The sequence below is a fragment of the Drosophila persimilis genome, unplaced genomic scaffold (genome assembly GCF_003286085.1).
Source record: "Drosophila persimilis strain 14011-0111.01,24,50 unplaced genomic scaffold, DperRS2 tig00000000-arrow-pilon, whole genome shotgun sequence".
In the NCBI taxonomy this organism is placed as follows: Eukaryota; Metazoa; Arthropoda; class Insecta; order Diptera; family Drosophilidae; genus Drosophila; species Drosophila persimilis.
Genome location: NW_020825288.1, coordinates 13,736,349 through 13,747,094, shown reverse-complemented (window position 1 = coordinate 13,747,094; position 10,746 = coordinate 13,736,349). Strand labels below are relative to the sequence as shown.

At 49.2% G+C, this 10,746-nt stretch overlaps 2 protein-coding genes across 2 annotated transcripts; both read left to right on the top strand.

Moving 5' to 3' along the window:
- Nucleotides 1–2,403: 2,403 nt before the first annotated feature.
- On the top strand, nucleotides 2,404–4,969 carry LOC6588573. The gene is made up of 2 exons (XM_002013590.2): nucleotides 2,404–2,872; nucleotides 2,927–4,969. Exons 1-2 carry the CDS (start codon nucleotides 2,451–2,453, stop codon nucleotides 4,959–4,961), a joined length of 2,457 nt encoding a protein of 818 aa, XP_002013626.1. The 5' UTR covers nucleotides 2,404–2,450; the 3' UTR covers nucleotides 4,962–4,969.
- A 498-nt stretch (nucleotides 4,970–5,467) lies between these two features.
- On the top strand, nucleotides 5,468–8,384 carry LOC6588634. Its single transcript, XM_002013589.2, has 3 exons — nucleotides 5,468–6,057; nucleotides 6,126–6,378; nucleotides 6,438–8,384. The coding sequence occupies exons 1-3, from the start codon at nucleotides 5,525–5,527 to the stop codon at nucleotides 8,331–8,333; spliced, it is 2,682 nt and encodes an 893-aa protein (XP_002013625.1). The 5' UTR covers nucleotides 5,468–5,524; the 3' UTR covers nucleotides 8,334–8,384.
- Nucleotides 8,385–10,746: the final 2,362 nt, after the last annotated feature.

Sequence of the window (10,746 nt, the reverse complement as noted above, 5' to 3'; positions counted from 1 at the left end):
TCCAACTCCAGCTGCAGCTGTGAGGGATTTGCCAGCATATTTCAAACGCATTTAATGGCAGTGCTCATTTGTCTACCAGCAGGAGAAGCAGCAAAAGCAGCACCAGAGGCAGCCACATCAGCAATGCTCTTAGACAGAATCAGTGGGTTAGATGCAGCCACAGGCACCGCCACCCAAAAGAGCAGGAGGCGAAGAGGAGCGAAGAGGTGCCATACGCCATGTGCCTTGTACTTGTGGCGTATACGTAACGTGCGAAAACCGAACAAAAGCGCCCAAAAAAGCATTTCGAAATGCACACTCGCACTCTCCCTCTTACCAATTACGATTACTTGTGGGAATGGTATGTGGCTGTGACCCCTCTGCCACTGTCAGGGCCATGGCCGAAAGAGAATTGGAATAAGTTTTGCGAGCTTGCAACTGTTTTATTGTTTATCCAAAAGGATTCATTAAGCTCTACTTATGGCCAACATGCTTCGGGCCATATCACACTGTCCCATTCACACACACAGAAAGACAAAAACAGAGTTAGAGGAGTTAGAGAGAGCTTTGTGTCTGTAAGAAATTCTAATTGGTTTGGTTTTTTGGCTTAGCAAAGTGCTTGGCATTTGTTTTGAGTCCCGACATTAATTTGGCAAAGCAATTAAATTGCTGCCCGAATGAAGATGTGGAATTTGTGGCACAAATATGCAAATGAATGGGGACAAAGTGCATTGGAAAACTCACTCAAAAGTGATTCAGCAAATCAGTTATGCAATCCAAGGCTTGATATTAGACACATCAGTCTTCATATTCTGACCAGAGACAATTTCCATGGGGAGTTCTGGGGACCACTCGATTGATACTCGATCGAAACTCTGACAATGTCGAAAATTGTTTTGCAATTGCTTTACATGACAAAATGGCCAACTAATTAACAAGCCATTAATGCAACGTTTTCGACCAGAGGAAAGCCAATTGTGCCGCACGAAAATGTTGGCCAGCACTCTCCCGTTGCCATTTTCACACGTTTTGTGGGCGAACACATTTATGCAAAGTCGGGCTAAAATTTTGCTGCAATCTAAGGAGGATTCTTTCTGGCACAAAAGAGTGTATACCCTTACAAATGTTTCAACATTTTGAATGGATATGGTTAGAATATACCGATTAGACTATGAACTCGAATATGCCTATCTAGGCACTCAGTAATGTGATGTGAGCAAGCAATAGTAAAGAACTCTTACATGTAGGATAGTGTATGGTGGATCATCCACTCTCCATCGACGCTCTCTTCCTTCGGTTAGAGTATCGTTAGGTCCCAACTAGTTTTGGATAATTTATGCACGAGTGGTTTCCACTTGGCCAGCAGAAACCGGCCAAACACTCGACAAACCAAACATATACATAGAAACGAAATGCGCCCATGGAACCAATTTGATATTGTTTGGTCACCATCCCCTCGAGCCGCCATCCTCCCCCTAATCGGGCAGCCCCCCTGGACACCCACCCACTTGGCTGCACTAATTTGTATCCAATTAAATCGGCTTAGTTAGTCGGGGAGTCTATTCTGTTCTGCTCTCCTCTCCTCCCTCGAAAATCGTTTTCGTTTTGTGGTTCAGCATTTTTGGGGAAATTTTCCAATGTTTCCTCTGCAACACCTCCCTCCTATCAACACCAGCCCCAGCCCCTTGCCAAATTTGAATACTTTGATGAGGGGGGACGGGAGTGGAGAGTTGCAGGCTGCCAGAAAACCGATAGGCGTCGCCTTAATGCGCGAAATTTAATTAAAATTGAACTTAATTTAGATAAGCATGTGAGCGGGCTGATATGATAAATTGTGGCACACTTTAGTGGGCGTGGCAGTGGCATGCCTTGCGTGCTTAGCCGCTTTCGAAACCTGTACACTGAGGCAACACTTCGGGGATATTGTAAGAGAGTAAGATATGTTTTCTTAGTTTCCGAACACATTTTCGCCCAGTGCAGTGGTAACCCGAGGTAATAAATTTCTAAAGGTTCAGCATAGGGGTGAAACTAAGGGAGTAAAAGTAGCCCCTAGCCAAGGGCTTAGGGTAATGCCCTCTCCGGTGCAACAGGCTAAAGAGTGTCCGTGAAGGGTCTGCTCCAAGTAATTAGAATAACATTTTTTTCGCCTTGGCCAAGAGCCAGACACCCTCAACACTCTGCAGTGTCCTGTGGCGCCAGAGAGCAAGAGGTCACCGAAGGTCAGCGCTGGTAATGAAGCTTTCGATTTGGGTTTCCCACAGGATGACAGGCACTTGGGTTTGAATCTTCGACATTAAAGTCATTCAATACATTTCAGATTATTTTCTTTTCATTATGTTTTACATTTTTACTCTTAGATACTTTTAAGGAATGCATTAAAATTGAGGAAAAAGCTTTCCACTTACTTTTCTAGTTCAAATATTTTTAATTTACCGACGAAATTTTCCATTGAGTCACATACGACAGCAGCCATGGCAGTCAACTTCCTGTGCGACATAGTCGTGAGCCACTTGGAGCTGCCCCATGACGACATCAGCGAACCCAAGCATCTTCAGGTGTCCATGCACTTTGGCAAGGTGCCCCTTACCCTCACCTCCAGCTGCATCAACGTCCGTGAGTTCCCGGCCGGAAGTCAGACCGACTTCATAGACAACCCCAAATCGTTGCGGCAGACTCTGGCGGCCAATGGGCTGCCCATCACCGTGCGCCTTGCCGGCAGGACTCTGGGCACCGGCAAGGTGCAGTTCCCCGATGACTTCACGGACCGCATCGACAACCCCATGAGCGACTTGATGTACGGCGGCTCCTGCAGCCTGCTACGCAATAATGAAATCATCGGCGTCTTGGAAATCATGCTGCGCCTCACCATCAAATGCGAGGATCCACCCATAGAGTAAGTATTGGAGGGAAGGGCTCAAAGGATATTCAGCTCAATGTCATTGCTTAGACCCGACACAGGCAGCAAGAGACGTCCCACCTGTGTCAATCTGGGTCCAACCATCAACCAGCAGGATATCATGTTCATGGTGGGGTCCGCCGAACCGTGTGAGATTCCCTCGGATCCATGCGACGACCACCTGGAGGCCGAGCCGGGCGATGAGCAGCTCCAATGGGATCTCTCGCGTTACCGCAGCCGGAACTCGAGGATCGACTATGATGAACCCGAACCGCAGGAGAAGCCCTGTCTTGGACACCTGCGCCAGCTTACAGACAAGTATGCGGGAATCATTCAGTCGGTGGCCGATAGTGTCAAAGACCTGAAGCCATCGCCCTGTATTGGGCGTCCAGTCAAAGAGGATTCACCCTGCCGGGTGTCCTTCGATCAGCAAAAAAAACGCACGATTCCCGTGCCAATGGGCGATACGGAAGAGTTTGGCATCAAGCCTATCCGATTCTGCCCCGTTTGTCTGCACGCCATGTCCTGGCTGCCCAAGTTCGCCGCATGCCCCAACTGCGGCACGAAGCCCATGCCTGTGACGGAGAAGCGGCACACAGGGGAGCTGACAGCGGATATGATCATTGAGGAGCAGCTGCGAAAGCGAAACACTTTGTCAGGAGACGAGGACTTTTGCAAGGATCCCTGCGATAAGAAAGTGCAGGAGACGGACGGTGACGGATGCAAGCCCTGTCGCTGCACCTGCACAAGCGGAAAAATGTGCGTCCGCTGCCGCATACGAAAGCTCTGCGAGGACGTATTCCAGCCACGTGAAAGCGCATTGTCCAAGGCCAAGGAGTGCCCTAAGCCGCAGACGGGTGAGGACTTCTGCGTGATCACCAATCCACCGGAGAACTGTCGTCCGTACCTCACACGAGTCTTCTCCGAACTTATCAATCTCTATCAGATCGACGAATCGCGAAAGGCCACCGAGCTGCAAGCGCGCTGCACTCAGTCCCATCTGATAATGCCCTCCAATAGACGGTCAGAGCAAGGGCAGGAGGCCCCGGTGAGCGGGGGTGCTGGGATCTCTCTAGGTGCCAGGGGCGCCCCAAAAAAGACTGGCCACAAAACTTGTCTGTCCAGCGATAGAGCCGTCCCCCGGCGGCACGGCTGGGGCTGGATGAACACCGATGAGGCTCGCAAGTATGGCTGGCGTCCCGGTGTTATTGCGCGGTCCACCAGCAGAGTGATGAAGTTCTTCCTGGATCAAGAGGCGCAGCGAAGCGTGTTCAGCGTCTGCCAGGAGCTAGCGGAGAAGAACAATGAGATGGAGAAACAAAACCAGTCCGTGCTCAACGTGTGCAAGCGAAACCACGAGATCTTCGTGACGCTGCGACCGCTCAACACCTTGGGAATGGAGCAGCATCCTATCACCTTCAAGATAGTCAAGAGCGAGCTGGCCCTAGCTCTGAGTGATCTCAAGCGCAGCCTCAAGGCCAAGGGCTTCGTCAAGTGCACCTGCCACCAGACGCTGATGATGTGCACATGTCGAAGTCCGCGAGAGAAGCGACTCCTAGAACGAGCCATCTATAAGGAGTGCCGGCGCCGCGTAATAGCCCCCTGTGCCGACCACCTGGTCCTCACGGACACCAGCGACAGCGAGATGGAGTTCGACTTCAATGTAACGCCTCCCGCAGGCACCAAGCAGCCGTACAGGCTACCCAAAGCTCGCAGCGGAAACCGAGGCACACAGACCAGTAAAAAGGACCGAGAGCCGCCTTCCCCACTCTATCCCATCCAGCAAAACCCCTACTGGCGCTCCTTCGACTGCGGCGTGGGCGATCGTTACATGGGCACTGCCTTTGGCGGCAATGGGGAAACCGTCTTCGAGGACGGCGTCTTCGGCTACATGGGCGGGGGGCAGCACGGCGAACCTCCATCCCGTCGGAGTCCGAGAATCTGGGGCACAAGTCCAGGCGCTCCTATGCGCCTTGGCATTGGTCGCAGCGCGGATAACAACAATCGATTTAGTGGCACTGCCTGGCGTGGACTAGCCCGAAGAGTACTAGCAAAAATGCGAAATGGGGTAAAGAATATAAAATAAACAGTGAATAGTACATAAATAAGAAAGAAGGTTTTTTTTATACCCGATATTCAAGAAGAGTGTTGGGGTGTAATAGATTTGTGCGGAGAGTGGATGAAGCTAGAGCAACCAAATGTTGTATCCAGACTCCTGTGATATCGCACTGTTCAAGGGCGGCATTCACAATTTTGAAGATACGAGAGAACCAAGCGCAGAACTATAGAGAATGACTGGTCGGATTATTATTATAGCCAGAAAGAACAAATCAATCTGAAGGGACTACACTACGCCGTCCACGCACCTACTCATTTTCTGTCTGTCATGAATGTGTGCGCCTTCTGGCGAAGGAGAGCCATACTGCCTGCAAACATATGTAGAGTCTCGGCCGTAGCTGCGACCCACACCCTCTCGGTTTTTTAATCATAAAAGTTGATGCCCATTCGAATCATCGAAGTAGTCGAACTACAAATAGGCTAGGTTAGGTTATGTTAACCCGGGCGGCCCTGAACTACAAATAACATACTTACAAAATTTTACAAATAGTATTTGAACAAATTATGAAGTAAACAAAATTTTTAATCACCATGGCAAAGAAGAAGGAACGAAAATCCAAGTCCCGCTCAACGACGTTAGTACCTGCGCCCGAGCCACCGGCTGAGGCCGTGCCAGTTGAGAAACCAAGGCCCACGATGAAGGAGCCACCACCGACATTTATCTTTGACGTCGTGGTGACCAATTTGGAGGCACAGGGCGTAGAAATCACTGATCCCAAGGGGCTGGCGATCGATGTGAACTTCAATCGCATGCCTTTGACCCTCACCTCGAGCCGGATCAATGTCAACGAGTTCAAGCCGGGCAGCGGCACGGAGTTCCAGACGGAGCCCAATTCCTTACGCAAAACTCTCGAGGAATGCGGCATGACATTCGTGGTAAAGTACAATGATCGCGCTGTGGGCAGCGGACAGACATCCTTCCCTACCATGGTCACAGAGCGTATCGAACGAGAGATGAGCGACATCATCCATGCGGACACATGCGTTTTGTCTAAAGGGGGAGAGCCGGCTGGTAAGCTGGAGGTCCTCTGCCGCCTTGTCATCCGCTGCAATGAGCAGCCGAAGTACGTAAAGAGTCCTTTCCCCCATAGTGATCCAGACCTAATAAATTGCTTCTTCCAAATATCCGCAGGGTGGGAGAGAGCGAATGCCAGCGGAACATGGACAAAAGCATCAATCCGCAGGACATAATGTTCGTTATGGGCGAATCCCAGCACTGTCCCAGTCCTTGCGATCCCTGCCTAGATGCCATGGATTCAGAGCCGGGTGACGAGCGTCTGCGCCTGGATCTGCAGCGATATCACAGTCAGAAGGCCGGCACCTTTAACCCCAACAAAATGACGACGGACAAACCATCTGGAATTCCGGCTTGCTGTGAACTGAAGGTGGGTGCGAGGTAAGATCAGAGCTCCCATTGATAATACTATCTTTTAAACCTTTGCAGAAAATGGCCGTGGAGTATGAGCAGCTAATAGACTCCATAACCAGGTCCACGGGCTGCGCGCCACCTCCAAAGCCGCCTTGTCGGAACCCGGATGAGTTTGATATGAGTCCCTGTCGTGACACACACATGCCCGTGGATCTGAAAATGCCAGGAGAGCCCCATCTGCCCTGCTTCTCGTATCTGCCGACTCGTCAGGAACAGAAGCCCGACTTTTGCGATCAGAACCATATACCAATGCCCATTGCAGACTGCGACGGAAAGAAGCCGGAGATCAAGCCCATCCGTTTCTGTCCCGTGTGCCTGACCAACATGTCCTGGATGCCAAAATTTGCTTCCTGCCCAAAGTGTGGCATCAAGCCGATGCCCGTGGTAGGGGACCGGCACAAGGAAAAGAAACTGACGGCCGATCAGATACTGCTCGAAATCCTTGGCAAGCCACCGCCCACGATCGACGATTACTGCGTGGATCCTTGCGCAAAGGCAATCAAGGACAAGGACAACGATGCAGGTGGCACTGACGAGTGTCCTCCCTGCCGCTGCACTTGCAAATTCGGGGAGCTCTGCGCCCACTGTCGCATCCGGAAACTATGCGCAGATATCTTCCAAACGAACCAAGTCCAGGCCAAGTGTCCCAAGGTGGAGCCGCAGCCGCCCGAAGACTTTTGCGTCGTTAACAAGTCGAGTAACGAGGACTGCCGACCCCATCTGGCCAAGGTTTTCTCTGAGCTACGCGACCTCTACGACATCAAGGACAATAAAAAGATATACGAGTTCGATGAGAACTGCGAAGTGAAGAAAATCATGGAGCCGAAGACGTCAGGCAAAGATGATGACAAGAATATCCGCAAGGCACAGACGATGAAGAAGTCTCTCTACAGCCCAGGCCCCAAGCGCCCCTTCAACACTCGCACCGTGACTGGCCGCCACAAATACTGCGTTCGCCAGCAAAGAGGAGTATCCAGAGACCACGGCTGGTCATGGAACAAGAGCTATGAAGCCTGCCAGATGGGCTGGCGACCCGGCGCCATCCGGCGGCCCATCGTCCAGCTGATGAAGTTTTTTCTCCTAGACAGACAAGAGTCGGCCTTTAAGAAGTGCAAGGATGCTGAGGCCGATGAACTGGCCAAGGAGCTACAGCAGCCGGTGCTCAATGTCTGCAAGAAGAACGGGGAGATCTTTATCACCCTCCGGCCGTTGGGCACGCTCGGGATGCGGCAGAAGCCCATCATCTTCCGGGTGGTTAAGAGTGAACTGGCCGTGGCGCTGCGGAAGATCAAACGGATTCTCAAGGAAAAGGGCTTTAGAAAGTGCACCTGCCACCAGACGCTGATGATGTGCACCTGCCGCAACACCCTAGAGAGGAAGCAGCTGGCTTCCGCCCTTGACAAGCAGTGCCAGCGCCACTGCATAGCCCCCTGTGCCGACCATCTGGTCCTGACGGACACCAGCGAGAGCGAAATGGAGTTCGACTTTAATGTAACGCCTCCCGCAGGCACCGAGCAGCCGCAGAGGCAACCCAAAGCTCGCAGTGGAAACCGAGGCACACAGACCAGCAAAAAGGACCGAGAGCCGCCTTCCCCACTCTATCCCATCCAGCAAAATCCCTACTATCGCTCCTTCGACTGCGGCGTGGGCGATCGTTACATGGGCACTGCCTTTGGCCGCAATGGGGAAACCGTCTTCGAGGACGGCGTCTTCGGCTACATGGGCGGGGGGCAGCACGGCGAACCTCCATCCCGTCGGAGTCCGAGAATCTGGGGCACAAGTCCAGGCGCTCCTATGCGCCTTGGCATTGGTCGCAGCGCGGATAACAACAATCGATTTAGTGGCACTGCCTGGCGTGGACTAGCCCGAAGAGTACTAACAAAAATGCGAAATGAGGCAAAGATTCAGTAGATTGTATGTAGTTTTAATTAGTTATTAATGGCATTAACTATACATAGTATGTAGTAGATAATAAAAATATATGTACTTTCTAATAGTGATCGAACTTGTTTCGAATGCGCTCCAGGATGCATGCGTTTGGATGCATACTGGCAGACGGATGGTCCTCGAAAGAGATTAGATGTGAAGACGGTGTCACCTTCTATCTAAATTTATCTTTTTGTAGACGCCAATAGAAGAGATGATAAAAATATATTAAATATCTTTAGAGCTATTAGAAGCTAGTGCTCCGCGCATAAACTTTTTCGTTTTGATTACCTCAAAGAAAAACGAAGTCCACCCAAATTTATAAGCTGCAGCTGCTATTTTTTCGCAGAATTACTTTAGAAAAACTGCATAAATGCAATGGTCCAGTGCATTGCACAAATTTCGTATGCTACGATCGGGATCAGTCTGCGTAGCTTGGGGAGACTGTAGAGGCTGTCCAGTTCACAACGAATTCAAACGCCGTATCTGACGAGTAACAACGCTATGCTCTAACAATACACCAAACGAATTTGTAACTGCACAGATCATTTGACGTATTTCTAATGCAAAATCGAAATACACCAATTCAGATGCTTTCAACTCAACATTACAATGGCTTCTACAGGCTGAAAACGAACAGAACCAACTGACTTAAATACAAGAAATAAGTTAGTTCCCACATTGAGCTCACCCCGCAGAGCAACATCGAAGGAAATTTGATAATGGGCTGGAATCTGTACTATTTATAGCAGCAAAAGTCTCAATACCAGAGGGGACGCCTAAAAGAAGATACACGAAATCTCACCAAGGCTCTAAAAAACGAATAAGAAGACGGCCAACGCAGCTATGTAGAACGAGGGGCAACGTTGTGAGTTGCTGCTGCGACTGCAACTCTACATTTACACCCAAAACATAGTCAGTATAGCTACATTGAGTGACAAAGAGTGTTTGCGGGAGAGACAGAAAACGTGTCTAAACTTTGTTGATTTGTTGCTTTTGACTATACAAACGATCCGATCTGATCTAGATTCGGCAATTTGGTAGACATGGTCGTTATTTATGATTGTGCGTTTTTAGTTTTCTCGTATCTTCAATATAGTGGATGCCACAGATTTTCGTTCTTTGTGTGGGCGGAAGGGGGTAATCCGCAATTTTGTAATACACTTGTGTAGGTTCGATATCACAGGAGTGTGGATACCAAATGTGGTTACTCTATCTCTTATAGTCTCTGAGATCTAGGCGCTCACTTTTTGCAATAGGCAAAACCGACCATGAAACTTGTGTGTTAGAGAGAGACAGAGCGAGAGAAAATGAAACTGTTTTCTTCATTCTGGCTATACTAATAAGACGATCTGGTTCAGCTTCTGCAATTATTCTCTTCGATTCTCCTTTTTTGGATTTCTCGATGCCTCGGGGCGAAGTTTTGAAATACACTTGTAACAGTGAAATATCACAGAAGTCTGCACACAAAATGTCATTGCCCAGCTGTAATAGTCTCTGAGCACTAGGCGTTCTTAGAGACGGACAGACGGACGGATATACTTTATGGGGTTGGAAACGCTTTCTTCTGGACATTACACACATCCATTTTCACCACAAATCGAATATACGCGTATACTCATTTTGAGTATCGGGTCTAAAAAGTTGCACAAAGCATCCGCTGTGGACGGCCTTACAGGGCATACAAGAGAAACGGTAATGCCATTAAGAAGTCATCAGGTTGTGAAATAATAGCTCTGAAAATAGCAGGTGTGCGGCTAAAAAACCTGCCAGCTCCTAAGTGCACAATCACAATCACAAGACTTGGAAAGACACCGCGATTGTTAGTCGCTAAATGCCCAGTAAAGGCAACTAGCCCCGGCATCAATTAACAGTGGAGAGATGTAATGCAAAATCGGGTTACTTTTACTTTCAACAGAGCTGTCCTTTTTTGGCTCTGAACAATGCACGCATCCCGCAATCCAACGACTTAATACATCTTGACAGGCGGATAACGTGCTGCAAGCACACAGAAGCCGACAATTACAATTAAAGCAAGTAATCGCTATGCGCTTAGCTTGGACTAGTAGAAAGTCCTTCTGTACAACTCCGTGCTGAAACCTATCTGGAGGTATAACTCCGAGTTATGGGCGTTATGAGGCAACGCAAGCAGAAGCAACATCGACATTATCAAGCAAGCACAGTCGAATAAGAATATCCACACAGATAGTAGATAATAGTATATAAATAAGAATGAATAATATACCGCTTCCATCTTTTATCACAGAAAGATAATGCTCGATGCCCCTTCGAATAATAGAAGTAGTCGAGTCTCAATTGCCTTGTAAACCGTCATCCTGACTTACATGGAGTTTTCTTTAATCAAAGTTCAGTTTGTTTTAATGTTCAAAACATAGTA

Excerpts from the sequence above, each read along its gene's own strand:
- LOC6588573 (XM_002013590.2), top strand. The coding sequence starts at position 2,451 with ATGGCAGTCAACTTCCTGTGCGACATAGTCGTGAGCCACTTGGAGCTG. Across the intron at positions 2,873-2,926 it reads TGCGAGGATCCACCCATAGA|ACCCGACACAGGCAGCAAGA; the intron begins GTAAGTATTGGA and ends GTCATTGCTTAG.
- LOC6588634 (XM_002013589.2), top strand. The coding sequence starts at position 5,525 with ATGGCAAAGAAGAAGGAACGAAAATCCAAGTCCCGCTCAACGACGTTA. Across the intron at positions 6,058-6,125 it reads CGCTGCAATGAGCAGCCGAA|GGTGGGAGAGAGCGAATGCC; the intron begins GTACGTAAAGAG and ends AAATATCCGCAG. Across the intron at positions 6,379-6,437 it reads CGGCTTGCTGTGAACTGAAG|AAAATGGCCGTGGAGTATGA; the intron begins GTGGGTGCGAGG and ends AAACCTTTGCAG.